At 57.2% G+C, this 27957-nt stretch overlaps 3 protein-coding genes across 6 annotated transcripts; 2 read left to right on the top strand and 1 right to left on the bottom strand.

The window, feature by feature from the left end:
- Positions 1-118: 118 nt before the first annotated feature.
- LOC308059223 (fas-binding factor 1 homolog) lies at positions 119-16653 on the bottom strand. Of its 4 annotated transcripts, none has more exons than XM_080376216.1 (31): positions 16519-16653; positions 15994-16074; positions 15637-15664; positions 14888-14929; positions 14474-14564; positions 13958-14018; positions 13376-13426; positions 12998-13142; positions 12381-12461; positions 11493-11612; positions 10472-10625; positions 10110-10243; positions 9566-9668; positions 8978-9373; positions 8247-8324; positions 7856-7950; positions 7085-7143; positions 6265-6309; positions 6039-6173; positions 5736-5836; positions 5105-5311; positions 4463-4570; positions 4016-4155; positions 3608-3726; positions 3356-3478; positions 2814-2999; positions 1875-2051; positions 1570-1707; positions 1336-1468; positions 858-976; positions 119-302 (listed from the first exon to the last, which is right to left on the bottom strand). In XM_080376216.1, the coding sequence occupies exons 2-31, from the start codon at positions 15994-15996 to the stop codon at positions 219-221; spliced, it is 3456 nt and encodes a 1151-aa protein (XP_080232342.1). In that variant the 5' UTR covers positions 15997-16074; positions 16519-16653; the 3' UTR covers positions 119-218. The 4 variants fall into 4 exon arrangements, with proteins under 4 accessions (XP_080232342.1, XP_080232343.1, XP_080232344.1 ...); XM_080376217.1 differs by having other exon boundaries at positions 8978-9370; XM_080376218.1 differs by lacking the exon at positions 1570-1707.
- A 3903-nt stretch (positions 16654-20556) lies between these two features.
- LOC308061681 (glutamine-rich protein 2-like) lies at positions 20557-25809 on the top strand. Its single transcript, XM_080382010.1, has 8 exons — positions 20557-20876; positions 21155-21328; positions 21486-21601; positions 21950-22015; positions 22307-22408; positions 22984-23152; positions 23303-23381; positions 23808-25809. Exons 1-8 carry the CDS (start codon positions 20778-20780, stop codon positions 23993-23995), a joined length of 993 nt encoding a protein of 330 aa, XP_080238136.1. The 5' UTR covers positions 20557-20777; the 3' UTR covers positions 23996-25809.
- Positions 25664-27741, top strand: LOC308055632 (uncharacterized protein; the record flags this gene model as incomplete). The annotated part of the gene is made up of 5 exons (XM_080369828.1): positions 25664-25675; positions 25803-25931; positions 26126-26248; positions 26647-26775; positions 26917-27741. 5 exons carry the CDS (start codon positions 25664-25666, stop codon positions 27325-27327), a joined length of 804 nt encoding a protein of 267 aa, XP_080225954.1. The 3' UTR covers positions 27328-27741.
- Between the last annotated feature and the right edge of the window lie 216 nt (positions 27742-27957).

Below are 27957 nucleotides of genomic sequence, written 5' to 3'. Positions count from 1 at the left end.
GTGCCTGCCAGGTGGCCAGGGACACTGGCCCTGAGGGATGGAGGCCAGACTTCCCAGCCCAGGGATGGATTTCACGCTCTGAACACTCCAAGGTTGCTTTTAAAGAGGACACTTCCTCAGCAGAGAACTGGGATTATTTATTGTTTGTTTTCCTCCACAGCAGCCTCCTGCGGGGACAGGCACAGCCATCCCTTGGGGTGCGTGGGGATGCCACCTCCTCAGCCTGACAGAGATGAAGTGTTGTAGGTTGCTTTCTTCAGGGTGTCCAGGAAGAACTGCTCCTTCTCTAAGAAATCATGGTCCTAAGAGAGGGATAGATGGCACGGATATCAGAGTGCCACAGAAATGGGGTCACAGGCCAGGGTGCTGCTCACGAGTGATGGGAGTATCCCAAACCCTCCTCCGTGCGGCGAGCAGCGGGCAGGTACCCATCTGTGGTAGCCCCCGGGGTGTATGGGCTCCCCACAGAGCCCATAACCTCACACCGAGTGAGGCCCACAGAGGAAGGCTCAAAGAGCATCCCTGCCTGGGGAAGGACCCAGCAGGGAAGCAGGGGGCTGAGGATGGGGACATCATGAAGCCAGAGCCCAGCAGAGCTGGCTTCTGCCACCCAGGGATGGGGCAACGCCATCAAGCCAAGGATGTTATCAACCAGCCTGAAACAAGCCGTGAGGACGCACCAACCCTTGCTGCTGGTATCGCTCTTCTAGGTGCCCACGGCTTCTGCGAGCCCACCCAGCCCAGCAACGATCTCACACCCACCCTGTGGCCGTCAGGCTCAACCCAGGCTTCACCCAGCCCTGCTCCCACCCAGCTGGTCTGAAGCCCTTTCCAGCCCTGGTTTCCCACCACCTCACCTGCTGGGCCCTGTGCTTCAGCAGCAACAATGTGGCGTAGAGCTCGGTGGGGCCAGCCCCAGTGTCCCTGCTACCCCCTGGGCCATGCCAAGGGAGCGCGCTGGTGGGAAGTGGAAAACCTGGAACAAGAGCCCAACCGTGTGGTACCGCTGCCGTTAGAGGAACAGCAGACGGACAAGTGTCCCTTTTTTTGCTGCCTGCATGTCCCTGCAGCAGGGTCCTCCCCAACCTCCCACTGCAAACGGCCTTTAATCCATCTGCCTCTCCCTTCCTGCCCCCTCTGCCCCCTCCTGGCACTGCCCTGGCTCAGAGGTCTCTGCTGAGCTCCTTCAGAGGATGTGAGGAGGCCAACTCACATCTGAGTGTGTGATGAGCCCCCAGGAACATCCCAAGCCTCCTGAGAAGTGGAGTACAAGTGCAACTGGCCGCCAGCATGTCCCGTCCCCCCCCTCCCCCAGCAGCGTGCAGGAAGCCTTACACGGTGTGCTGGAGAGGCCTCTCCTAGGGGCACTGAGGCCCTGGTTTGTGTTCAGCAGCATCGCAGAGTTGGTGGGCAGTTCCTCACGTATCTGTTCGAGCTGTCTCCTCTGGCGAGCCATGCTCAGCCGCTCCTGCCCCATCCCCGGGAGAAAGAGAGAGAAACTGTTGGCAAAGGTTCAGGCCCTTGGCACAGCGGCCCCAGGCCAAGAAGGAAAGGCAAGGGAGTATTTGCCTCGTGAAGACGCTGTTCCTGCTGCTTCAGCTGCTCCAGCTGCTGCTCCATGACCTGCAGCCTCCTCTGGTGCTCGGACTCTATCCTGCACGCCTCTTGCAGGGCTTGCTCCCCTTCCTTGTACTTCTGGGATGAGAGCTGCAAGGCAGAGCAGCTGAGGAGGCTGGGGACAGGGACCCTCGCTGCCCTGGGGCAGGGCTCCTTTGTGCACCCCCTGTTCCCCTCCCAGGACAGCGCTGGGATTCAGCACTCAGGGAGGGATGTGAAACCCCAGCTGTGAATTGCAGCGCAGATGCTTCACTTACCTTGGTCGTGCTTTTAATCTCCTCCTCCTGCTGCTGGATGCGCAGTGTGGCCCTGTTCACCTTCTCCTTCTCCAGCCTCAGCTCCTGCCAGGACTTGTCCAGCAGCTCCCTGTCCCTCACCAGCTGCTCCTCCCTGGTTTTCAGCTCATGGCTCCAGATCTTCAGCTCTGCCTGCTCCTAGGATGGGCATGGGGAAAATCAATGCACTACCTGCCCTATCCTGGACACTATCTCATGTCCCCCCAAGTGATGGGAGAGATCTGCTCCTGTTTTCCTTCTTGTGTTTGCCAGTTTGGGGTGCAGAGCAACACCACCAGGTACCCAACCAATGCTCTCATCCACCCACCCTTGGGCACCAGGGTTGGCAGAGCTGGGATTGTACAGGCACACACACACACACACACACTCCTTCCCCAGAAAGGACGGAGCCCCTCACCCATGCTACACACTCTAAAACATGCTCAAGGCTTGGCAGTTTGTCAGCAGTGGAAACACCCAGCCTGAATGGTTATTTTCCACCCTGGTAGCCCTCAGAAATGCAGCCCTGCCACAGTCTGTGCCACATATCTCCTCTGGACAGCTCCAGGGGGGAGAACTGGCTCCAAACATGTCCCCATGGCATGGGGAGGTTCTGTTTAACCCACCATGGGGGTTTCCTCTCACCAGACTTACAATGGAGGCGGCTGTGCCTGGTCTGGCTGCCCAAACTCCTCACAGGCAAAGGGGAGAGACAGAGGTGACTGATGCTTCAGTCAACATCTAAAACAGGCTGGTGGAGGCTGCTCCTGGAACAGCCCGATTCTCACCACCGCAGTGATGTCTCTTAAAACTTGTTTTAAACACCTGAAGGCAGGGCTGAACATCTCCCCGGTGGGCAGGACCCATCCGTGAGCTGCCAGGTGGTGCTGGAGGCCACGGAGAGGGGCTCTGCTGTGGTACCTTGGCCAGGCTCATGATGGTGCCCTCTCTCTGTGAGTCCATCTTCAGGGCTCGGTCCATGTTGCGCTCCATCTGCTCCTTCCTCAGCTGCTGCTGGGTGTGAAATTCAGCCCACTCGGCTGCCAGCTTCCGTTGCTCCTGCGAGCACTTCTGCATCACGGACTTCTGCTCTTCCAGCAGAGCACTCTGGGGAGCGTTGCCAGAGAGGGAGAGAAGAAGCACTAAGTCCCATTCGCCACAGGATTTTTCTCCTTTAACCCATCTCTGCCGCGCAACATCTAGGGGCTGGTTCAAGCCCATGGTGCCTGGTGTGAACCCTGTCACCGTGAGCTCTGGTCCCGTGTTCCTCAAGAACCAGCACGTGCCATGCGCACACACCGCGGCCTCCTGCATCCGTGAGCCAGAGGGCTGGCCTGACTGCGATTCCCCCTGTGTGAGGCTGAGGAGGCAGAGAGCTGCAGAAGGATGCTGCAGCCCAGCACCCAGCTCTTGCCTCCACCACACAATGCAGTGCAGCCCTGGAGATGTCTGCCCCACCTCACCTTCGCCCTCTCCAGCTCTGCTCGCTCCATGGACAGCTGCTGGGTCATGACTCGCCGCTGCTCCCCCAGTGAGTGCTGCAGTGATTCCACTTTGGATTGCTCTGCCGTTGCCCTCCATCGCTCCTGCGTTCAGACACAGAGGAGACAGATGCTATTCACAACCTCCAGGCCAGGAACCTCCAGTTGGTGAGACACATACCCCATACCCAGACAGGAGGGCCGACCCGGGCAGAGGACACAGTGTGGGCTCACCTGCTCCAGCAGCCGAGACTGCTCACTCAGCCTGGCCTCCATTTTAGCGATCACCTCCTGGAGTCGGCTCCGCTCCTCCTCCATGTCCCTCTGCTGCTGCGATAGCCTGTCCTGGAGCACTTGGGGAGAGGCACGAGCAGCATGAGGCGGGAAGTTCTTCCCTTCTATCCACACCAAGTTCACAGAAAAACTGTGTGTGTTTGTGCTCATCACCCCTGGCACATCCCCAGGACACTGCTTTGTAAAGGGAAGACCCCGAGATGTCCAGTGACCAAGGCAGGCAAGGCTTTGCCAGCCTCAGCTCCCAGCCTCTGGCTGACTCAGAGCAACTTCTCCTTGTTTTCTGGGTACCCCCAGCTCCGGTGGAGACCCCGCAGCCGTTCCGGCACAGAGGAACAGCAGACATACCCTTGAGCTGCTCGTCCCGCTGCCGTACCCCCATGGCCAGCTCCTGGGAGGTGGTGTGGTGTGTGGCCTCCACCTTTTGCGAGAGGTCATGCAAGTTGCTGGAGAACTTCTCCATCCGCTCGATGATGCCATTCAGAGACCTGCAGAGAGAAGCGAGGGGAGGGTCACCCCTGTGGGACACACTTCATCTCACCGCAATGGAGAGGGGGATATTTGGTGGCCCAAAGGCCAGGCAGCCCTGCCCTGAACCTCTCTGGGTCACAGCAGAGCAGTAGGAAGATGCAGCTCCTGCTTCCGGGGGGCACTGACGGGTATTACACAGCTCAGCATCCCCGCAGGCAGTGGGTGGGAGAGGGGATGGCCCCTGTTGCCATGGTCCAAGCCTGGTTTGTGTAGGACAGGGAATGCTGTGGCCAGGGACCAATGTGGGAACACAACTGTCAGTACCTGGTGTACGATGTGGCGCTGGTCACTGCATCGATCTCCTGGTCTTTCAGCCGCTTCAGCCGCTGGAGCTGCTCTTCGTGGTCTTTGCGCATCTCCTGGACAGACACCCTGCGGGACACGGGGAAGGAGCCTGCCACAGGCTGGCACAAACCAGTGCTCCCCATGATGGGCACTGTGGGAGAGGCTTGGTTGTGGGGCTGAGAATCAGGTGCCAGGAGCTGAGCTGGCATGGGGGTCTGTCCTGGGGCATTCCACCGACAGGCATCCACATTTGGGATGGGCCCAATCTTGGGGTTATGAGCTCCTCTACCAAAAACTGATTTGTCATTGACCCAAACTATGTGGACATCAGTGACTCACTGAACTCACTGACCTGAATAAAAGAGATTTGGGGGAAGATAAAACATTGGGTTCAGCATCTTTCAAAATACAATGCATTCACTCTGAAACCACGTCTCCAGTCAGATCTCCCTGTGTCCACCTACAAAGCAAATCCCCGTTCCAAAAGGCACCAAGCTGCCCACAACCCAGTGCTTCTGGAGTCTGGTTTCTCCTTTCACCATGTCCCCAAACCACTCCCTGGTTCCTTCGCTGAGACTGTGGGTACCAGCCACACGTGTGTGCCACTCGTGCCACTCTCACCTCTGCAGCTCTTGCAGACGCTCCATCTCCAGCTTGTTCTGCTGCTCCAGCGTGGCCAGGCGCTGCTGGTGCTGCGCCAGCAGCTCTGCCCGTGCCCGCTCCGCATCCTGGCTCTGCAGCAGGAGCTGAGCCATCAGCTGCTCCTTCTCCAGCCGCAGCCTCTCCTCCCGCTGCCCGTAGGTGTCCTCCACCACCTTCACCTGGTTCCTGCCCCGAGAGGTCACAGCCAGGAAGAAGTGTTGCTTCCACAGCAATACCCAGCACTCCCCCCCCCCCCCCCCCGCAGAGCGCACACAGGGGTTTGCGAGCAGATCAGTGTTGCTGTGTGCATGGCGAAACACGCAGACCTGAGCCTTGAACCCTCCTGCTACTGCCCAGTGTGCTGCCTGGTTGGGGGTGCGCTGGCAATGGGACCAGCCCCTCCTCCTTGTCACCCAGGGGACAGTGGTGGTGAGAGTGGACTCCCATGTTGGCTCACCTGTGGGGCTGCTCTCTGCCCCCACCACGTCCACATCGACATGGCTCTGCGCCCACCTGCCCCAGGGGCGGATTTGGGAAGCATCCCAGCACTCCCACCCCAGGAGAGACAGAGCTGTAGGCGAGGAGGGAAGCACAGGTGAGAGGCTGGTACCTGTGGGTGCTCTCAAGGAGATTCAGTTCCTCCTGGTGCTGCTGCTGGAGATTTTCCAGCAACAGTTTGTGCTGTGTCCGCTCCAGCTCCAGCATTCGGACCTGCCAGGCACCCGGAGAGAAAGTCCTTGTGCTGCCCTGGGGACAGAACTCCCACAGCAGCACTTGGTGGCCATAGGCGTCTCTGGACAGGGAGGTTTCACCTCTCTCCCCTGTCACCCTGATGCTATTGGGACAGGATATGGCTCCTTCTCCTCCCTCTGGGTCACCCGTGGTCCCCCATTCAGCAGGCAATGGGGCTCACCTGGCTCTCCAGCTCTGCCACACGGGCCTGGGCGCTCAGCAGCGCTGCCTGGCAGCCTGATGCATCCTCATGGAGCTGGGCTGCGGGAGCCCCCTGCCTCGTCTCATGCTGCAAGCCCGGGGCTGAGAACTCTGCCTACAAGGATGGAGAGAGAAGATCGAGGCCCTTCAGGATCAGTGGCTTTGTGGTGCGGCCATCAGCCTCCAAAAGAAGGCACCTGCCTTACCTGCAGCTGCGGGGCAGCCTGGACATGTGCCCTGGGTGCAGGAACCTGCGGAGACACAGGGATGCTCTCAGGGAGGTAAAGCCCTGGGGAGAACATCTCCTCCTAGCCTGGAAACGGCGATCCATCTCCAGCCTACTGCAGTACCACCCCCACCCCCTCCCCAGCCCAATCCCCGTGCTGGCGTGGGTCCCTTCTCCCCAGGTGACACTCGGCAGCCCCCACCCCAGACACAAGCATGCTGCGCTCTTCCTTCTCTGGGGGCAGAATCAAGGCTGAGACCACAAGCCCTCTGGGAGACAACATGTGTCCCACCACCAGGGCAGGGCGAGGAGCCCAGCTGCATGAGAAGGAGAGGCTTCAAAGACCAAGCAAGAGCTGCCTTCTCTGTGAAAGGCTTCAATTCTCCTTCAGTTGTCTAGAAATAATCTCAGAGCATCTTCAACACTATACTGGGGAAAATCAACTGAAGAAAAAGTCCTTTATCACCTGGAGCCTCTGTTGTCTAGTTAATATAATATGTATATATGCCTGGGGAACTGTGTAAATGCTGCTCAGGCCATGCAGGGCTATAAACACACATGATTTACAAAGCATCCATAGCACCCATGCTTTGGCCTGACAAACGCAACTTGTGGCACCTCAGGGAGCTCCAAACTCTTTGCCTCCATGGACACGGCTTCCCAGAGATGCAAAGTGGGGCACATCCTACCTCAGGCTGAGGGAGCACGGACAGAGCGGGATGGCGGCGAGTCGGCAGCGGAGGGCTCGCGATCGCTGCCCTGATCCTGCACCGCTCGGGGCACGGACCCAGCACACCTACCTGAGTGAGCGGGGCAGGGCCTGGTGCCTCCTGCTTTCCTGGGAATGAGCCTGTAGAGGCTGAAAATTGGACAAGTCCATGATTTGAATATAGCAATGGGAACCATCCCCTCCCAGCAGGATGAGGGCCTGGGTCTCCTGGGCACAGCGATGAGGGTCGCGCTCCGCTCTGGGAGCTGGCAATGGGGGCAGAGGGTCAGACAGGCTTGTCCGTGTCTGCATCCCCACTCCACACACAACGGTGGGACTCTGCTCTGCAGAGTAAATCAAGGGACAAAGCACAGCTCCTCCTCCATCTCCATCACCTAGGGAGGAGACTGGGTCCCCTAAGCCACTTCCAGCGGCCTCTGAACCGGCGCACAGCCACAGCCCAGAGCAGAAGGGGGTCTTTCCAGCACATAGCACTGGTGGGACAAGTGTGGGGGCAGCAAAGGGAAGACAGATGGGGCAGCGTGAACTTATGCACACCCATTGCTCCGGCAAAGCGAGTCCCTCACAGCCTTCCGAAACCCCAAAGGCAGCACTGCGGAGCTCAGTGTGCCCCAGCACACCAGCTGACATGGGGATGGTGGGATCCTGCAGCTCAGCAACCTGCTCCGACAATGGCTGGTCAAAGCCTGGGCAGCATTCATGTGGCCAAGGGAAGTGCTGTGGTTCCTGCCTTTTTTGGGGGGGTTGGTTTTGGGTTTTTTTCAGGGCAGGGAGACCCTTCTCCGCATACCAAACTGTACAAATCTCTGCTGCCCGAACCGTACAACCACAGGAAACGCACCCAAGGCACCGGCATTTCTGGAGGGATGCCCCTTCGCAGGATCCGATGGTTGAACCGAGGCTTGTTTCGTGGTGCTGAGCCAGGGGACCGGCTGCCTGCGTGGGCACAGAGACACAAGTGACGCACAGCAGTGTCACAGCGCAGGGAGAGGCACGCAGACATTATCCCGCTTGGCATTTTTGCAAGTTTAAAGCTTGGCTGTCGCACTGCGATCGAACAGGCAAGGGCCCGACGATCCTTCAGCGCTGCCTTCCTTCCCGGTTACACAGGTCCCAGACCAAAGTGGTCACGGCTGGCTACCAGCCCTCCCCGCTCCCCCACCTACACATGCAGCCGCTTCCCACAGGAATTCTCCCTTGTGGAGGTGTCTGAAAGGTGAAGGAGGCCTCACCTGGAGCCATCTGCACTCGCTGCCTGGTCCTGCGGGACAGCTGCCTGCTGCGGTGCTCCTGTGGGGCTGGCTGGCTGGCTGCAAGCAAAAAACACCCCATGGGGGAGAGCCCAGGAGGCAAGGAAAGACAAGATCCTTTCCCTCAACACCAGTTCCTGCCTTGCAGGTGAAAACCTATCCCACTCAGCTGCGGCAGGATTCAACCTGTTGGCTTCAGAGGGAGCAAAGACACCTCAGAACCTCCATCTCTGGAGGAACACCAGTTCCTCCTTGCTGCATCCACCCCCTTCCCCTGGGCAACATGCCCCTGCCCACGACACATGCGGCTGCTTCTCTGCAATTCGCTTCTGAGTCCCATCCCAATGGCACAAGCCTGAACCTGTCTGTGCCAACTCAGCTGGAGGAGGTGGTTTTCCTGGAACTAGGAGGAACGAAGGGGAAAGAAGGCAGGAATGAGGAGCATGCGTGGAGCTCCTGGGGGTATGCTGATCCAGGACAATCCCACAGGACCTGGGGCAGCACGTGCAATCTCAGCCATGACTAGAAGGAGAGCCCAGAGGTGCGATGGCCCTGCAGGCTGCACCAGTGGGAGAAACCTCTGCGTTATTAACCCAACCCGAGGCAAGAGAGCACTTAAAATGGATTTCTTAAATCCGAGCAGAGGATTTCTGAGATGTCCTGTTGGAGCAGCTGCATGATGGGAGCCCCGTGGCCACCAGCTGTGCTTTTACCTGACAGGAGCGTGGGGATCCAGCCCTCCTTCTGGGGACTCCAAGGGCTTGGCACTTTGCTCCTGAGCCTTCGCCTGTGCTTGGGCTTTCTTGCGAGACAAGGCAGCGCTCAGCCAGTTGTCTTCCTCCAGCGGGTCAGGTTTAGCCAGCGCTGCCTCTGCAGCCGGGAGCTGGCTGGTGGGGCCGGGCTGCTGGGCTGTGCCAGGGCTGGGGTAGCTCACTGCAGGATTGGCTTTTGCTGCAGATGTTGGCTTCGAATCCATAAAATCCTCATCTTTCAAGCCCAGCCAGTCACCTCGAGTCCGGCTGCTCCGCACAGGGCTGTGCCTGGCTGAAGGAGGAGATTTGGAGCGGGGTTCTGGTTTTGGTTCGCTGCTGTTCTCGGCTGGAAACCTGCTGCAAGGAGAAGCAGTCACATACGTGCCTGTGAGAGGACCCCGGGGACCCTGCCCGGGGACCCTGCCCAGGGACCCTGCCCGGGGACCCTGCCCGGGGACCCTGCCCGGGGACCCTGCCCGGGGATCCTGCCCGCTCTGCCGCGGGGGCAGCGTGGCTGCTGGCTGGAGCTCCACACGCAGAGCACAATACCTCACAGGCTGCCTCCTCGCCGGCTGGCCCTTGGGCATGGAGGCCACCGTCGGCTGGTACGCTCCAAAGACAAAATCCTCCTTGTCCCAGCCGTCTTCCTTCTCTGTTCAGACAAGCAGCTTTGAGTCAGCGCCTAGAGGAGCGGCTGTTTGCAAAGACACCAGCCCTCCTCCTCCTCCCCTGCAATTCCCACTGCGATTGCTGCCTCTGGGAAGACACAGCTGGAAACATCTTCCCTGGAAACCTACGAGCAACGTGTCTCCTCCACGTGGCTGGGAAAAGTTGCTTTGCTGAGAATCAGTCCATGTCCAAAGGCAACTGAGTTACAGCTGCTGTGCAAATGCCCCCAGGCTGCCTCGAAGGCAGGGTACAACACTTTTGCATCAGTCACCTTTGCCCCAGAGCTGACTGGGAGCCCATTAGCCACCCTGCTGACCACTACAGAAAGGGTATTTCCCCTTCAAGGACCTTAGAAATCAATCTCGCCCTCCCAACCAACGCCATCACCTCTGCAGACCTTCCCAGCATCCCTGGCCACGCTCACCTGGCTGCTTTTGGTACTTCTTATCCAGTTTGAACTCTCTGCGTTCTCCTGTGCCTGGCTGTTCCAGGATTTTGGCCACGGAATTTCGTCCCAGCAACTCATCCAGCTTGGAGCGGGCTGGCCGGAGCACCTCTCTGTTGGTGACACAGTGGCAGATAGGTTTCCCTGGGAGGCAGGGCTGTTTCTTGTCACACAGCCTTGCCAGGGTGCTCTGGCTCTTCTCTGTGAAACGAGGCTGCTCTTGCCCCTTTCTGGGACCCACAGGCAGAAGCTCCAGCATCCCCCCCACACAGCATGCTGGCACCATCCCAACGCACAAGCCATCCCCTGCTTTACTCTCACTGCCTCTTCATTGCCCTTACTTTTCTGCCTTCTTTCCCTGCTTCTCAGCTCCTTTTGAGCCACTGCCAAGTCCCAGCGCATGCATCAGGTCGTCATCAGTATCTTCAAAAGTGAGCTCAGCCCTCCTCTGGACCGGGGCCACGGTGTGCAGGGGCATCTGGGGTGGAGGTGGCTCTGTGGATGGGATCACACATGGTAAAGGTTTGATCAGGGCTTTTTTTTTTTTTTTTTTTTTTTTAAACAGGAGATCAAAGCATCCCTGCCTGCTCTTATCTCTCAGGACCATTTAAAAAGTAATTTTTAAGATCAGCGAACAGATCTCACAGCAAGTAACACAGCGGCAATGCACTACTGCCTGGTCTGCAACCATGCATCCACTGCTGGGACACTGCTGGGTGCCACTGACACTGGGGTTTCCAGCTCTGGATAACGCCAGGAGCTTCTTTAGCTTTGAAAGTTTCCAGTCAGATAATTCCTGTCCCCTTTTGCCTAAAGTCCCTCTCTACCAACACACCTTAGACCTTGCCCTAACCCACCAGCTGCTACTTGCATCCAGAGTAGATTTATCAGGGTGAAAGGTGATTTTAGGGGACCCTCAGACCCATTAGCATCCCTGCTGCAGGAACAAGAGGGACAAGTGCCTGTAACACAGCCACAGCTGGATCCCACCCAGAGGTGCCCCAGTTGTGGTGTGGCACGGACTGGTGCTGCTCTCAGACACGCAAATCCTGACCCAGAAAATTTGTTCTCAGTTGGCAATGCGTGCAGAACGGGCTGGATGAGGTCAAAGGTAAGATCAGAGCCTCCATTCCTGGAAAGGAAAGCTCAGCTCCGTAATCTGCGGCGCACTGCAAGTATCAAGCACTTGGTGAGCTGTGGCACAATTAACCCTGTTACCAAGCTGCTCTATAAATTACGTTACTGGCTAATAAGAGGTAGGACTAGGTGGCTTTCAATGTAATCATTTTGGATCTCACACAGACTAATCCATGCTGCTGATTTATGTAATACAAAGAGGATGCACTGAGCAACCCCACTTACCTTTCTCTTTGCTCTGTTCTGGTTTTTCCTCAGAGCTGCTTTTAGCGCCTGTTGGAGCTGGTTTCTTGGGAGCATCCTGCTCCTCGTCAGACAAAAGTCCTGCCAAAGGATCATCTAAATCTGGGAATTACCCAGCAGGTACAGGAAAAGAGAATAACAAAACAAACAAACAAACGCAACGTTATTTAGAAGAAGAGTTCTGCACTACGCCAGCCACTGTTCCCCACAACGTGCACGTGGGGACAGCAGAGTGTATCTGCCCAAAGCCATGAGCGCGGGTCCTGCACGGACCTGGGATACCCTTGAGTCTCCCTGAACTTCAAACACTCAAAGACTTAGATTTCCGTTCAGTTTTTCCACGTTTTCATCCTCCCGGAAGAAAATAACTCAAAAATTTGGGTGCTTTAATGCCTGAACACAGCTTAGGCAAAGAAAAAGGGGAGAAAGGCCACCTAAATCACCTAAAGCCCATTAGGGTTTTTGTTTTTTTTTTTTTTAACAGATTTTAACAGATCCTGATCTTTGTCAAAGCACAGGCTTTGAGAACCAGATTTCAGCTGTGCCAGGAAACCACTCCCCTGTTCAGAAGCTGGACAGAATCCCCCCTGACACAGGGGCTCCCAAGTGTTACAATCATTAAAAACCAAAGCACATATAAAAATGCAAATGCCCCCAGGAATCACCCCCCAGTCCTGTCCTGGGGAGGGCCTCGAATGCAGAGGTTTTTTTCCCTTTGGTCACCTCTGAAGGATTACATTTGCACTAGCATCATAGGGGTGAAGGACTCCGTATCTTATTAACCAGTCAAGCCTCCAGCTAACCGACGAGGCAAAGAGCACGGGCAGAGCCCCCAGTGCCCCCCCGCAGCCGCGTGAAGAGAGATCCCACCTTCAAAGTTAAATTTCTTGTTGTGTCGGGGAGTGGCAGGGGATGAGAGCGCCTTCTTTTCCATCGCAGGCACTTTCTCTCCTAGAAAGAGAGGCCACGGCTCTCAGAGACAAGGTACTGCAGAAATGCCCCGGTCCCACCCTAGCTAAGGGTCGCTTTTTGGGTGGCAGCCCCCTAAAAGCACCCGCTGTGATGGACAGACCCCCCCACAGCCCCGCCAGGTGCACATCTCTCCGGAGGGGTCTCCTTGCAAGCAGAGGAGAAAAGGGCCAGGGGAAGATCAGGGCACTTTAGGGGCTGGCAGATCTGAAATGCAGCTCCTCTGGCTCTCCTTGCCCCCAGAGCAGGGGGCTCCCCACCAGAAACACTTTGCACCGCCCCAGGGAACAGCCGAGTGGTGTTTGGTGGGAGGTGGCAGCGGCTGCTGGTGTGAGTGACGTCCAGGGATCTCCTAAGGGATAACACATGGCCAGAATAACACTCCCGCAAAAAGCAACCAGGAAAAGCATTTTAGGGAACAAATCCACTTTTTGCTCCGTATCCCAGATAAGGATAGGAAAATATCCCTGCTCGTTTACAATCAGGGTGTGAAAAGAATAGCAGAATCTCCTTTTTACCTTCCTCAGGAGCTACCAGCTTCCCTGTGTTTTTTACTCCTCCTCCCAAGGAGTCACATTTCCCAGGACCTTTCACAGTTGCCTTCCCTGGCCCAGAACTGGGTTTCGGGATTCCCAGGAGATCAGCTTCCATGTCATCCATATCCTGGAAAGCAAGAGGACAAGGATGGGGAGCAGGGTGAGAGCTGCTTCTCCCTTCGGAGGCTGGTGCTGGAGGCCATGGCAGCGCGCTGGGGCGGAGATGGAGGGGATGGATGGAGATGGAGGGGATGGATGGAGATGGAGGGGATGGATGGAGATGGAGGGGATGGATGGAGATGGAGGGGATGGATGGAGATGGAGGGGATGGATGGAGATGGAGGGGATTTAAGGACTTGCCTTCAGGGTCTGCAGCACAGCTTGTGGGTCTGTGTCGGAGACACTGGATCCCTGCATGCCAGGGAGGGGAGACATCAGAGGGGAAGAGATTTTTGGAAACTCCTCACCCCTTACCCCATATCCCTTGATATCCGTTTTATGAGATAGAAGAATACATGCCCAACTCCTCCTGGTGTCCTCCTCTCTGGAAACCCCCTGTGCCCCAATTCCTTTGCTGAGATCCTGCTGCCTTTAGGAGAAGCATCAGGAAAACCCAATGCCGTTGCTCTGGGTGAAGGTCCTTCCTACAACACTTTACCCAAAGTGCACGCAGGAAGGCTGGGCTGCAGCAGCACATGCCCCCCAGCTTTGCTCCATCTCACCCAAGGCACCAGGAAGCCCTTCTTCCACCACCACCCCCGCCCTGTCCTGTCTTCCCCACCCCACTGGGATGCTGGAGAGGGGTTACCTCTTCAGCCAGACATCACAGCTCATCGCTGGCATGCCACTGCTGACCTGGCCGGGGTGATACCGCCGCAACCTTGGCCCGGCTCAGCCCCAGCCCTCGGGACTCCCAGGCTCTTTCCTGAACCTTGGACTCACCTCTGCAGAATTTATGTCCTTCGCAGGGAGTCTGTCGAAGAAATCATCTTCTAAAATGGACCTATGACACAAGCCCGGGGGTTAGCAGCACCACACGTGAGCTCGGCCAGTGTGTCCAGGGACAGCCAAGCCAGGCCAGGCAGCGGGAGGCAGAGGAGACCACACAGGGCTGCCACACCAGCCGCATCGTACAACGCAGAAAATGAGGCTAAAATAGCACTGGGATAAAGGACAGCAGTGCTGGGACTGCTCTATTTAAGCAACTGTTACAAAGCAGATTTACAGAAGATGTACAGGGCTGGGAGACACCCAACTCTTGCTGGAAAGCTTCGGGCTCTGGGCTCCCAGTTCCCAAAGGCATCGCAGAAGATAACTCGCCTTCCCAGGCAATCACTGTTGGGGCAGGGAGGGAGGTGGAAAAGCCAAGGATGGGGCAGATCAGAAGGATTTGGGGAGGACAAAGAGATCTTCAAGTGAGATCTCTCACAGGAGAGGCTGTGTCTGAAAGGCACTCACTTCTTTCTGGCCTGCAAGCCAGTGTCCTGGGCTCTCCTACTGCTGCCCACAGCCGGCTGGGAAGCTTTGGCAGATTTAACAGAGGTTTCATCTGGAAACAAGACAGGGAGAGATGAGGATGATGGACACGGGCATATTCCTGACCTAGGCACTCCAAAGGGGGATCTGCTGTCTACCCCGGGGCCACAGAGGCTTTTAATCAGAGGTGAACTTCACTTTGCCTCCCCAAAAGCTGATGTCCAGCCTATTCAATGGCCTCTGACTCCGAGAAGCCCTGCTCCCTGCTCCATCCCCTCCTCACAGCTGGAGCCCCCTTGCAGATCAATGGCTGTTGCACCAGCACCTCCTGCTCCCAGGAGGGGAGTAAGAATAGAAGGACGCTGCCCTTTCAGCTGAGAAGAAGGTTCGTTTTACCATCATAGCCCAGGAGGTCACCAAGCACATCATCGATGGAGCCTGAAATGAGACAAATTAAGCTGTTGAGGCAGGTGAGCTCACCAAGCAGGCATAGGAAAGCTCCCAGTTTCAGTATGGCTTGCTCTTTGGAAATCTGCTAGAATAAAGTTTTGGTCTTAAGCATCATCAGCATCAGGCCTTCCTTGTCAGTCTAGAGAGAACTGCCAGGACCTGATCAGTATTTTGTGGATAAAAAATTTAGCTTCACTTAGCCAGAAATGGGGTATCTTTATCAAATGAACCAGCTGCTTTGTATTCAGTTAGTCACTGGCCACAAGCAGCACTTAACCTGTGAGCTCTCACCCCGCAGGATCTCGAGTCCCTGGGCAACCCCAAAAGCACTGCTTCAGTATCAGGGGCTGCAAGAGGCCTCCAAACAGTATCCCTCCAAACAGGGATAAGGTGATGGGAAGAACTGAAACAAATGCTTACATTCTCCCCTGAATTTGGGAAAGCCCACAAGAAAGGAATGTGGGACCTCAATAAACAAATCCGCTTGATGTGAGAGGCAGGTGAAAATCTCTGGTTCAGGAACGACATGATGATGCACTCAACCATCTGCAGCTTTCAGACAAGGATCATGAAACATTTCAGTAGCCGGGACTGCCACCTGAGAGTGTCCCCCCCCCCCACCCTGCCCCAGGCATTCCCAGCAGATCGAAGCACCTACGGACAGCAAAAGGAAAGCCTGCAGCATATGTACGTACCTCTTAAACTTTTCTTGGGTTTTGTAGCCTGGGGAGAAAGAAAAATTCCCTCATTAGAAAATGAAGCAAGTCTGTCCTGGACTTTCTCAAAACACACTAAAGCCAGAGGCAGGTTTCTCCAGAGCATCCCATAAACAGCAGCGAGGCCCTCCTCCTGCCCGTGCTGTTTGGGAAATGACACGTGAAATGCAGAACTACAAAGGTATTTCCAACTTCAGAGACACGGGTGAGCACAGCCCCTCCCGACTGCCAGCTGGGCAGGACCCTCCAGCCCTTGGGATCACTTCTGCCTCCAGGCAGAGCTGCCAGAGCATCAGATCCGGATTTCCCAGCCCCGCACCGCAGGGCCACGCTCACCATCAGCGTCCGTTTACGGATTCTTCTTCCACGTTGCAGGGGGACCCGGCACCACTGGTCACATCCACACCAACCTCCTGCCTGAAGGGAGAGGAGGGTTCCCCGATGTGCCACCACGGCCGGAGGCACCTCTCCCACAGAGATGTCCCTCTCCGGCTCGGGGGGCTGCAGCCTGCCAGGCTGGCTCCGCGCCGCGCCCACCCCCCGAGCCCCTCTCAACAAGGCTCCATTTGAGTCTGAAAAACACCCCCCCCCCCCGCTCCCCAAACCGGCTTCGTGCTCCTGCAGCCCGGGGGGAACATCACACCCCCCCCAGGGAACCAGGGAGGGTGAAGGTTCCGGCCGCCCCCGACCCCAGCACAGCCCGGGGGGTCCCGCTTAGCCCAGAGCCTGCGGAGCAGCCAGGGGCAGAGGGAGGGAAACCCCCCCCCCTTGGGTCCGGGGCACCCGCGGGGACCTGGGACAAGCAAAGCGCTGCTGGAGGCGAGGGGTGCGCGGCCCGGAGGCGCGGAGCCCCCCACTTACCGCTCAACCGCCCCCCGGCTCCGCCTCTGCGCATCCCGTTGCCATGGCGCCCGCTGCCCCCTGACCCCGGCGCCCCGCGCCAGCGCCCGCCAGACCCCGAGCCCGCAGCCCCCCAGGGCCGAGCGCGCAGCCCCCCGAACCCGCAGCCCCCTCACCCCCAGCCCCCCGAGCCCGCAGCCCCCCAGCCCGCACCGGCAGCACGCCGGACACCCGCCCCCGGAAGGCCGCGGCTCACCCGGCCCGGCCCGGCCCCTCCCCCCCGCGGGACGATGGGATGTGTAGTCCCCGCCGGGCCCCCGGAGCTGGGGGTGCCCCCAGCGCTGCACCCCCCGCACGAGGGGCTGAGAGCGGCTGCGGTGCCCCCGGCCACCCCCAGCACGTGCCCTGGCACAAAGCGGGGCTTTAACGCCCTGGCCTGGTGTTTAATTGTTGTTAATTGGCGCCAACAAGGAGCAACGCCAGCCCTCCTTTCGAGACCCCCGGGCACCGGCGGGAGCACAAGGAGCCAGCCCCAGGCCAGGCACCGGGGGATTACAGCCCCCAGCCCCGCCATGGGGCACCCAGCGCCCAGCCCCCTGTGGAGCACAGCAGGCTGGGCGCAGGAGACCCCGGCAGCCCCCCCGTTGTTATAAATTGAGACCACAATGGATCATAATCCAATTAAAATTTTATTAATTATAGCAAGTAGAATATGAGCAAAGACAGCGCTGGACGGCAGGGGAGTCTGCGCTCCACCAACTGCCGCCCTGAGCAGTTCAAACAGTCCCTTTTTATACATCTTTACCTGTGTTCATGAAGTAGTGGAGGTATTGACCCTTCACTCATATATCCTTATGTGGGGTTGTCTGTCTTGTTTCTGTCGGTTCCTGGACATCTGGCGGTTATCTTATCTTTCACAAGCAGTGTCTGGTAGCTGTTTGCATAAGCGTTTTCATATATTTTGTTGCCTAAACTTTACATTGAGCTTAACATAAATCTTAATAAACAATACCCTAGTCCATAGTTTCTCACAATCCCCCCTTTTTCTTTTTATCCTATTGTTTATTAGACGCTACTTTCATTCTCGGCACTGCAAGTAAACCTTTTTCCACAATCCCAACATTTATCATAACACTCACAAGGTAATACGTCACAATTACAATAGGCATAGTTGGGTAATACATATAATAATAACCTACAAAACCAAAACCTAAAAATAACACTTTTTCTTAACACATTCCCTTTTTTTTTTACATGCGTCACTATCATGGCTAGACTATAGGGATTTCGCATGCGCGGTCTTTCCAGATTTTCCCAACACGTTCTGTGGGGCTTTAAAATCGCGCATGCGCATGTTCAAAGGTATACACGGACCATTCACGTGATCAACAATGGCTACTGCGTGCCCAGATGAAGTCCCAAACCCATTTCCCGAGCTTACCACTCCAGTAAGTCTGTTAATGGTAACATTTATGGCACTATGGCCAAATGACAGGTCCCTGTTTTCAATGTAAGGTTTTCTCACCACCAGACCGCCACGTCACCTGCCAGAGAAGAAGAGTCTAGAGTGGACATTTCGCCCTCTGAACATTCTGTAAGGTGAGTGTTCTCAAAACGTTTAACCCATATGGTTCATTAGAAAGAAGATCAAAATTTTATATATATATTTTTTTTTTCTGTTGCTGTTTAGGCAGAGGGTGCGTTTTTCTGTTGTCTCACGTCAAGAACTTATGGCGGAGGTGAAAAAGTATAAAAGGCATTACCATATCCTCCTCTTTGCATTCCTGGCGCTTGTTTTTATTGCTATTCTATTTTTTTTTTCACTCAGCTTACATTGTTATCTGAATTGTTAAGAGTCAATTGTTTCCAAATTCTTGTTGGCTATTAAAATGTTATTTTGTGTGTACATTTTGTCATACTACTCGCATTCGTTTAACGCCATCGGGTGAAACCATAATAGCAAATTGCATGTTAGTTATAACGTGTTGAATTAATCTTATAAAACATGGAACAGCACATGGCAAAAACAATAAGGTGGCTAATCCACATAACAAATAAAATAGGATTTGTTTTACCCAGGGGCTCCTAAGAAGCCAGGAAAACAAGTCAATATTCGTCTTTCTAAGTTCGATGGGAACATGGGCTAACTTCCCTGTCTCTGATGTGATTTGTTTAACTACCTCACCATTGTCATCAATTTTCAAACAACAATTGGAAACATTTACTTTACCACAAACACCTCCTTCTTCGGCTAGCAGGTAATCCAGAACCATCCTGTGTTGATAAATTGCATTTCACATCAAAAGCTTTAGCTGTTTGATTAGTAATAATTTCCAAGACAGCCTGTAGACGAATGATACGATTCAGATTGTAGATAGGTTCTCGAGCGCCGTTAATGAGTTCATTAGGATCCCAAGTTGCAGGTCCATAATACTGTATGATACGTTGGGGTGGCCATTCATTTAATAAATATCGGTACTCCCAAATTCTTGGGAGTCTGGAAAAATCAACTTGCCACTGTTGCCCTGGCTAATTTTCAAACACATTTCACATTGCTGAGTCACCTGTTTTATTACAGTATACAAGTTCTGCCCTATCAATTTCTGATTTAGACTTTTATATAAATTATCAGCTCCCCAATGCATCTTATTATGTTCTATTACGGCTGTGGTCCATATTAAATTGGATGGTACCACTATACGACCATCCCTCAAATAAGTCCACTTATTTATTTTATCATTCATGTCCTGAATGACCTTTAAGTTTTCTTTAGAATAATTTGGCTCCTGATCTGTACTTACAGTTTGGATTTTTACCGTCTGGTATTAAGGATAATTCCTCCTTTCCTACCTCTTCTGCTACTTGTATGGCTTCATGGTCGGCCAGGCGGTTTCCAATTTCTAAATCAGTGCCTCAATGGGCCATCTTATGTTCTTCCTTCCTGGACGACCCTCTTATAACAGAGGGGGCCCTTCCTCACATCAAGGTCTGGCATGGCATATGTCCCCACCGCTCAACGCCTACTGGGTCGCCAGATTGTTTCAAAGAACGTCTTCAGAATTTCTTAGTGATGAAGTATTCTTTATTGTCGGCGCCGGCCGTACGGGGGATCCTTCCACCAATCGTACACACCCAGAGGGGCAGATTATCTTATATTTATATAATGAAACAATGAATATTCCATTAACGCCTATACATATTCATTACCTGAACCCGCCTACCCTCGCTTCGTATGCTAATTAGCTTATCAGTCTTTCACGCTTGCGCAGATTCTTCCAAAAATTGTGGGCCGGGGTCTTTAGAATGTGGGCAGTGGTCTATGGGAGGAAGGCTGTAGGTCTTCCTCATGGTGTACTTTTCACCTTTTGCTCATTTGCAGTGTTCTTATCAGTCTGAGGTAATTTATGCCCTTGCTGGCCATCTGCTTTTCTTGCTTAATTATTTCTTTTACCCTTATCTGTCCTCACCTGCTGAAGTGTTCCGCTAAAGTTTTAACACAGAAGGTCAGCAGATAGGCGGATGTCTAACAAAGGATAACAGAACAGACACCACAGGTAGATGAGTAACATGTGGCGGTACATGATATCTACAATTGTTACAGTGGCTAACAAACATAATGTTTATTCTTTAATTCTATTCTAAAGTTCGTTCACACTACATCACTTTGAAGCATATGCTTTAGTTATTCTAGAAGCAGTAGGTTTCCCTCCAGGTCTTGGCCCTTCTCTTTGCTTTCACTGCTGTGTTTCAAAAGTGATGAGTTGGCAGACTTGTAGAAATCTTTCCCAGGGGTTTTTTACAATACCCCTTGTAGTTTTACTCAAAGACATCCAGCTGTCCCGTTATCTCCTTGGTAGGGCAGCTTGCTTTGCAGATAAGGAGGACAGCTCCCCTTGCAGAGATTTGCAACTTTCTTGTCCGAACAGTCTATATGATCTTTCAGACATTTTAACCCCTTTGTCGCTATACAATTACAAGCCTGTTTATGCATTACAATGAATATTGGTTTATGAATACAAACTTGACCATATTATTTACAGCTTATTCACATCACTGTCAGCGGAAGCAGGGAGACCTAGAGGTAGGTGGCTGCAACCCCTGAGGGGTCAGAGCATCCTCCAGGCAGACCCCCAGCTGGGGCCCACAAAGGATGTGTCCCTGCCAGCCTGCTGGCAGCCCTGTGGAGGGGCAAAGTACCTTTGCCAGAGGTTTTTGGGGGATGGGGAGGAGTCGGGAGTGCTGGGCTGGCCGGGAGGCAGCTCCAACCCGGCCATGGTGTCATGGGGTGCTTTCTGTGTTGGAAGGTTCTGTTCCAGTCCGTGGAAAGACTGCAGAGGGACAAAGCTGCGAAGGAAGACCTGGCGCTGGAACTGGAAGTGGTACGGTCTTGAGGGGGTCCTGGGCAGGGTGATAGATGCTCCTTGTCACTTGGGGTGGGGGCATTAGAACTGGCCTGGGGGAGGGAGGATTTCCAGAGCGGCTGCAGGTCCCTCTGTCTCTCCGTGGGTCTCTTTGGCTGGTGGGTCTGACCCCACGGGGGTGATGGGGTGAGCAGGGCCCCACAGGAGCACTTCTCCCTTACCCCTGACACAGGCTGGCCCTGCCCGTTGTACCTCCATCCTTTCCCCACCCCACTCCTGCCTCTTTCTGTTGCCAGAAAGCAGACAAAGCTGCCCTGGCCGGCAAAGTCAACTGCACGCAGTTTGAGTCCAACACAGAGCGACTGTACGAGGCCATAGAGGAGGTGCGGAGCCAGGTGACAGGCCAGGGGCAGGGCTGGCAGGAGGTCCAGCAGCAGCTCAGTGAGCTCCGTGAAGAGATGGACTCCAAGGTGAGGGGTGGCTCATCTTTGCGGTGCAAAGCTGTCACCTCCAGGGTTTGGCAGCCTAAGGCAGCATCCCTGTGAGGATCCCTGCTGCTGCCTTTTCCCTGGGGACCATGACGTCTCGTGCCAGGGCAGCTGGCTGAGGGTGTGTGTGTCCCCACAGCTGGACCGCCTGGAGCTGGGGCCTTTCCAGCAGGAGCTAGAGAACTGGAAGAGAAGCCTGAAGCAGCTCAAGGAGAGGCTACTGGCGATGCCTGACGGCGGAGCTGGGATTAAGAAGTGAGTGCGATGGGGCCGGCAATGGCTTTGGGGACAGCACTTGCCCTGTTCCCTCGGGCAGATCCTCCGGTGCCCAGTATGAGGTGGAGCTTTTTCCCAGGCAGGAGCCCACAACCAGCTGCTCTCCCCACCGTAGCCCCTTTCTTTTGTAAGCAGCCAGCAGGCTGGGACCTTACTGGGCTGGTAGGGGACCCAGCAGGCTCAGAAGCCGCTGTCCCCTGCCAGACACCGTAACTCACTACAGCCAAGTGCCCAGCACCCTGCTGCTGCCCACCAGCTGCCTGCTTGCGTGTTGGCAGGGCTGTGTCCCCCCCAGGAGCTCTCACCATCCCTTTTGTGTCCCCACAGGCAGCTGCTGGTCCCGTTTAGCTGCCTGTCCTGCGACCGGCCCCTCAGCATGCTCGTGCCTGGCCCGTGAGTATCGCTCAGCAGCGGTGCATCAGGGGGGCTGTGTGGGTGGGACACGGGGGGAGATGGGTGCTGGCGCTGCCCTGCTGCGCCAGGCACAGGTGTAAGGGTGTCTGCCTCGCGGGGGCTGACCCTGCCGAGGCCTCTGCCCACCTGTGGGGGGATGGGGACCCCTGTCTGAGGGTGGCGGGCAGGGTGATGCCGTGGGGTACAAGCCTGCGAGTTTGGGGCTGCTGGCTTTAATCCAGGGTGGGTTGTTTGTCCCAGTGACTCATGCGTGGCTCCTGTTCTCCCCAGAATGATCCCTACGCTGCCACTGCTGCCACCACTGCCCCCCTGCCCCGCTGCGTACCCCCATACCGCCGTCAAGGCAGAGGGAACTCAACAGCAGAAACACAGGTAGGGGACATGGGGACCCATCCCTGGCCCTTGGGGTGCGAGGTGTCCCTGCCCCCCCAGTGAGGGAGGGCTCTTCCCCGGGTGTGGACAGAGGGGTCTGCAGGGGAGCAGGGATGTGCTGGGGAGGGTCAGCTGTGCTTGCCCCGGGTCTGTGGGGTTTGACAGCCCTGCCCTGCGCTGCCCATGGAGCCCAGCTCTCTGCCTCCGTGGTGCTGAAGCCAGGTGTGATGAGCCGTGCCTGGTCTCAGCCTGCCCTGGGGCTTGGTGGGGCATCAGGTGCCTCCTGTGAGACAAGTCGCCAAGGTTCAGCCCCGCAGCTGGGGCAGCCCGGCTCCTGCCTGCCGGTGCCCCGTGCGCGGGGTGCAGGCACCTGCCCTGGCCACGGCCGGCTCCCCGGGCAAAGAGCAGAACTGGTGCGGCTGGGTGGGCGCGGATCTCCTGCGGCAGTGGGAAAGGAGCCAGGAGGGACACAGCCCGCTGGGGGGCACCTCCTGGACCCCCTCCCTGGTGCGGTAGGGTGGAGCACGGGGTGCCACAGTGCCAGGTGCTGAGCATCCCTGTGCGCCATCCCACAGACAGCAGACGCCTGAACGCCAGCACCCCACTGTGCCGCGGCAGCATGGTGGCCAGCACACCCTCGGTGCCCCGCTGCAGCGCAGCTCCACGCTCCAGCCTCACCCGCCCAGCACCCCGCGGCTGCACAAGTCCCACACCCAGCTCCCCATCCAGATAGCGATGACAAAGGTAAGGACATGGTGGGGGTGACCAAGGCTGGGAGGGAGGGGGATGCTGAGCACGGGGAGGGCTGTGTGCCTCTATTTCCCCAGGGAGAGCTGGGGGTGGGAGGGTTGCCTGGGGATGCTGAATTCAGCCAGCCTGCTCTCTCCCTCCCAGCTCGGTGACGAAGTGGAGCTGGTGGGCCAGGATGGCCGCATCTACAAGGGCCGGCGGCCTCTGCTCGTGGACAAGGAGGGTACGGCCGGGGCTTGTGTGGGGAGGGGATCCAGCGCATGCCAAGCGGATGGTGGGTGGGCAGGGTGTCCGTGGGGTGCCAGTGTTTCCCCTGTCTCCCACTGCTGTCTCCTGCTACTGGGGGCAAGCAGGGGTCTGTGCCCCCAGCTGGGCAGGGTGGGAGGGGGTCTGGGGTGGGGGAGGGAAGCAGGATGGAGGGGGAGGGCTGGCACATGGGGCGACTGGTCCCCACATTGGAGCTGGAGTGAGGTGGGGGGCCATGGGGGGGCAGCCCTGGCCAGTGTAGGACTACGGCCTGAGTGCTTCAGGGTGGGGGCCAGGACCCCGTTTCGGGCTGTCTCTGGCCGGGCCGCTGCCCCTGCTGCCTGCAGCTGGCGCCCACCCCCTGGGGGCTGCAAGGGGACTAAGCCCTGCTCTTCACCCCCAGGCACCGCCACCTCACCTGAGCAGAAGCCAGCATCAGCCTACAGCCAGCTGGGCCAGGCAGCACTGGGAATCTTCATCCAGCCCCTTCACCACAAGTCCAGCAGCATGCCAGCTGAGCGGAACTTGGGGTCCCTGGGCAAACCCACCCCCTCGAGCAGGAGAGCGAGCAGTTGCAGGCAGCAAGACTAAAGGGCAGATAGCAGGGTGCCTGTGGCGCCTGAGGGCACTGGCTGGGGGGTGGCATGGGGGGGCTCGCCCCCATTCTTGGTGCCCTGCCAGGGATCATCCTCCCAGCAAAGAGAAAAGGCGGGGACAGCTGCTGTTAAAAAAGTTATTTTTGTATTATTATTTTTAAATTAATAAAAAACCTTCAACCTGTTTTTGTGGGGTTTTTTTGTTTTTGTTTTTTAAGCAAGATTGATTTGAAAACTAAAAAAAAAACCCAGTTCCCCCTTTATGGGGAAGGGCCATGAACAGCTATCGGACAGGAGGGGCATCACCTTGATAAATCCCCCTCAGCCCTGGGGGTGCCAAGGGAGGATAGGGCAGGGGCTGCTGGGGTGAGGGGAGGGGGCGTCTGTGCAAGAAGCCAGGCTGAATTTTGGAAATCAGAGGAGGCGTGTTTGCTCTGGGCACTGCCAAAAGCACCTGGGCAGCCCAGAGTGGGGGTTGGTGGGGGGTCCAGCAGCTCCATGCCATGTGGCCATGATCCAGGGTACCACCGTGGCCACAAGCCAGGGTGCTGACTGCCACCTCAATCCGTTGATATTTTTATTACTCCCTGCTTTCCCTCTCCTGCCCTGCTGCAGGGATGCTGGGGGCAGGGGAGTAGCTGTAGGGACAACCCCCCCACCCCCAACCAGGCAGCTGCCTCCATGCTGCTGCTCCTCCTCTCTGGATTTATATACGTTAAGATATATTTATATATTATAGTTATATATTTAAAAAAAAAATAAATGGGGGGAGAAAAGACCAGCTAGCAACTCTTGCAGAGGCTCTTGTGGGCCAGTGCCCTCCCTGGCAGTATCCTCCCCCAACCCCACAAAATAATAATAAAACCTAGAAAATTATTCCAGTGCGTTTGTCAGGGAGCCCCTGCTCCCAACGCCCTGGCCCAGCCCCCTCCTCAATTCCCCCCTGCCTCTGCCAACCCAGTCTTATCTCTGGCCATCCATGGTGGCCACGGCTTTCTGTGGGGGGGTGGCAGGTGGGGGGGCAGGGGGCCAGGCGGGCTGCGGGTGGTGCAGATGGTGGTGGAGGCCGTGGGCGGTGGGCGAGGAGGGAGGCAGCCAGGCGGGCTGGTGGCTGGGGGGCGAGGAGGCCCAGAAGGGGCTGAAGCTCCCCGGAGGGGAGCAGGCCATGGAGGTGACGGGGCTGTTGCTGCTCTGCAGGCTCTCGGAGGTCCGCAGCTTGGAGAACATGGCCAGGGCATCTGGGAAGTTGGGTGGCGTGGCCGGCGTGTTGCTGGGGGTGCACATCTGCGGGAAGAGAGGAGAGAATGGGCATCAGATTGGTCATGGATAGTTTTGGGGTCCCAACGCACCCGCAGGAGCCGGACCCATCACAGGTTCCCAATTGCATCCCACCCCTGGGACCCTCGAGCCCCAGGGGATGCTCAGAACCTGGGTCTGGCCAGTCCTGGGGTATCCGGCGCTGCCATGCAGACTCTAAGGGTGCAGGGGGCTCCCCCAGAGGCGTGGGGGCTGCCTGAGGAGGGTCTCCAGCCCAGCCTCGGGCAGGACAATTTGGACCATCCAGGGTGCTCAAAGCCTGATGTGTGGGGAGGGTGTTGGGGTCCCCCCTGGCCCCCCTTCCCTTTGCACTCTATAACAGTGAGTGCAAGGCAGGCTGGGCCCCATGCAGTTCCCGGTACAGCCCCTGCTGCGCACCCAGCTAAATACAGCGCCCAGCCAGGAACGGATCCGGCCCCTCCCCAGCCAACCTCGCTGGCAGAGGAAAATCTGGTGGGGGGTCCCGGTCCTGCGCTGGGGCTCAGGGGCTGGCAGCACCTCTGCCCCAGGCCTTTTGCCAGCTGGAGAAAAACATTGAGAAGGTGCTCCTCAAAGTCCACACTGGACAGAAGGTGACCGCCCTGTACCTGGCGGTGCGGGATGTCCTGAGGAAGGTGAGCTCCTCCCCACCGTGCCATCGTGCCACCTGCTCCCCCAGCAGAGACAAGGAGGTGCCCCAGGGGCAACGCTGGTGGAACGCCCCCCTCCCAGATCAAAGAGGTCCTCCTGCTCCCCTCCATCTGCTGTCACAGCACGGGGGACCCCTGGGGCTCACTGGGGTGACGTGCTGTGGCTCCCTGTGTCCCAGGAGCTGGCCCACCTGCCTCCGCACCTGGACCTCCTGTGCAAGGTGGCCGAGCTGTATGGTAGGGAGCTTCAGGACATGGATCTCATGGCCTTGGAGGCCTGCAAAGCCGCTGACAGAGCCAAGGTGAGATGGCCAGGGGCACCTCGGGGCCCTTTTCCACCCTCCAGAGCCCACCGACGGCACCATGTGCCCCGGAGCTGCTGGGTGTGCCTTCAACCAAGAGCAAAAGAGCCGGAGCTGGGCTTGCCCACAGCGCCCCGATGGATGGCTCCATAGCTCCTCGCGGGTGTCGCTCTTGGGCCGGGCTGCCCTGGGGCTGGGGACAGCCTGCCCGAAGCCCCAGCTACGGCGAAGGCAGCACGCTCCACCCGCCAGCCCTCCTTGCCCACTACCCTTCCCAGCCTGTCTACTTGGCGGTGGGGCTGGTCATTGCTGACCCTGGCCATCCCACAAGTTCAGCTGGCTGCCAAAGGTCCGTTCCAGCTCTGACAGCCACTTCTCCCTTCTCTGACACGCTCCAGAAGGACGCAAACAGGACGCGCAGCCGGATCCTTGCGCAGAGAGCGCGCATGTACCGCTCCCGGGCCACCCAGGAGGTCTCTGTAGACACAGGGTGGCGGAAGGACGTGTACCAAAGGCACCTGAGAGCGGTGAGCTGGGGGTCCCGGCACAGGCCAGGCTGTGGGCAGACGGCAGGCATCGGTGCCGGGCCCCCCACGGGTCGGGGGCCTGCAGGGCCAGCTCCCCCCGGCTGTCAGCAGCGTGGGGGGTGACAATGCACATCCTTGCAGCAGGAGAGGCACGAGCTCACCGTGGACTCCCCGACCCCGGCCTCACAGGACCAGCTCGTGGGTGAGTGCCTGGCAGGGTGCAGGGGGGTGGGACGCGGGCACAGCCGCAGGCATCCTTCCCTGACGCTTCCCTCCCACCGCAGGCACCAGACTGGAGGCCGTCAGGTCCCAGATGGAGCACGAGGCCAGGGTCACGCAGAAGACGGAGCAGGCCAAGGCTGCGTGGCAGTGCTCCAGGATCTGGGTAACGTCAACCCCCCCTCTGGTAAAACCCACGGCTGCTCAGGGCCCGGGGAGCTGAGAGCCCTCTGCTTGCCTTGTTTCATTGTGGGCTTCTCTGCCCTCCTCTGCCTCGGGAGACCCCCAGAGGCCCTCTGGGGCGGGCAGGGATGGCACCACACTTCTCCGTGACATGAGCTTGCAGCCGTCCACGGTGCACACGGCTCCCCGAGGCCACGGCCTGGGTCCTGTACCCTGCAGGAGCACCGGGGGCTGAGTCCTCGTGCTCTCCCCCGGCCAGGACATACCCGGCAGGCTCCTGGAACAGCAGAAGTCCTCGGCGGACCTGGAGCAGTGCATCAGGGAGGGCGAGGAGAAGAAGCAGGCACTGGCGGAGAGGCTGCACGAGCCGGAGCTGAAACTAGCTAAGCTGAAGTTTCACCAGCCCTCGAACACAAGCAGGTGTGCAGTTGTGTCCACCGGGCCACGGCCCTTGGCAGGGGGGACACACGTGTGTGCCAGGTGTCCCGACACAGCAGGGCACCCCTTCCCACGTCCCACTGCAGCCGCCCACCCCTCCTGTGCCGCCAGGTTTTCTGAGCAGGGGGCTCCTGCTGGGAAAAATAGGCAACAGCCTGCAGGGTAGAGAGGGAGCGATTAAAGACCCAGGATGGATGGGGAGCAGGACAGAGGACACAAAAGCAGCCATGGGCCAAGGGCAAAGAGGGATGAATTAAAGCACCGGGACTGGGAGCCATCTACGGGGAGACATCGGGGAGCAAACAGCTACAGACAGACGTGTACAGGGCAGAGAGGGAAAAG

The sequence above is a fragment of the Falco punctatus genome (assembly GCF_963210335.1).
Source record: "Falco punctatus genome assembly, chromosome: 1".
Classification (NCBI taxonomy): domain Eukaryota; kingdom Metazoa; phylum Chordata; class Aves; order Falconiformes; family Falconidae; genus Falco; species Falco punctatus.
This window is presented reverse-complemented; position numbering and strand designations above follow the sequence as displayed.

Bases quoted from the DNA above. Each gene is read 5' to 3' on its own strand.
- LOC308059223 (XM_080376216.1), bottom strand. The intron at 13,427-13,957 runs GTGAGTCCAAGG...CCTGGCATGCAG, and splicing joins AGGACATAAATTCTGCAGAG to GGATCCAGTGTCTCCGACAC. The intron at 4,156-4,462 runs GTACTGACAGTT...TTCTCTCTGCAG, and splicing joins AGCGCCACATCGTACACCAG to GTCTCTGAATGGCATCATCG.
- LOC308061681 (XM_080382010.1), top strand. From the start codon at position 20,778: ATGGGGTGCTTTCTGTGTTGGAAGGTTCTGTTCCAGTCCGTGGAAAGA. The intron at 23,153-23,302 runs GTAAGGACATGG...TCTCCCTCCCAG, and splicing joins TCCAGATAGCGATGACAAAG to CTCGGTGACGAAGTGGAGCT. The intron at 23,382-23,807 runs GTACGGCCGGGG...CTTCACCCCCAG, and splicing joins TCTGCTCGTGGACAAGGAGG to GCACCGCCACCTCACCTGAG.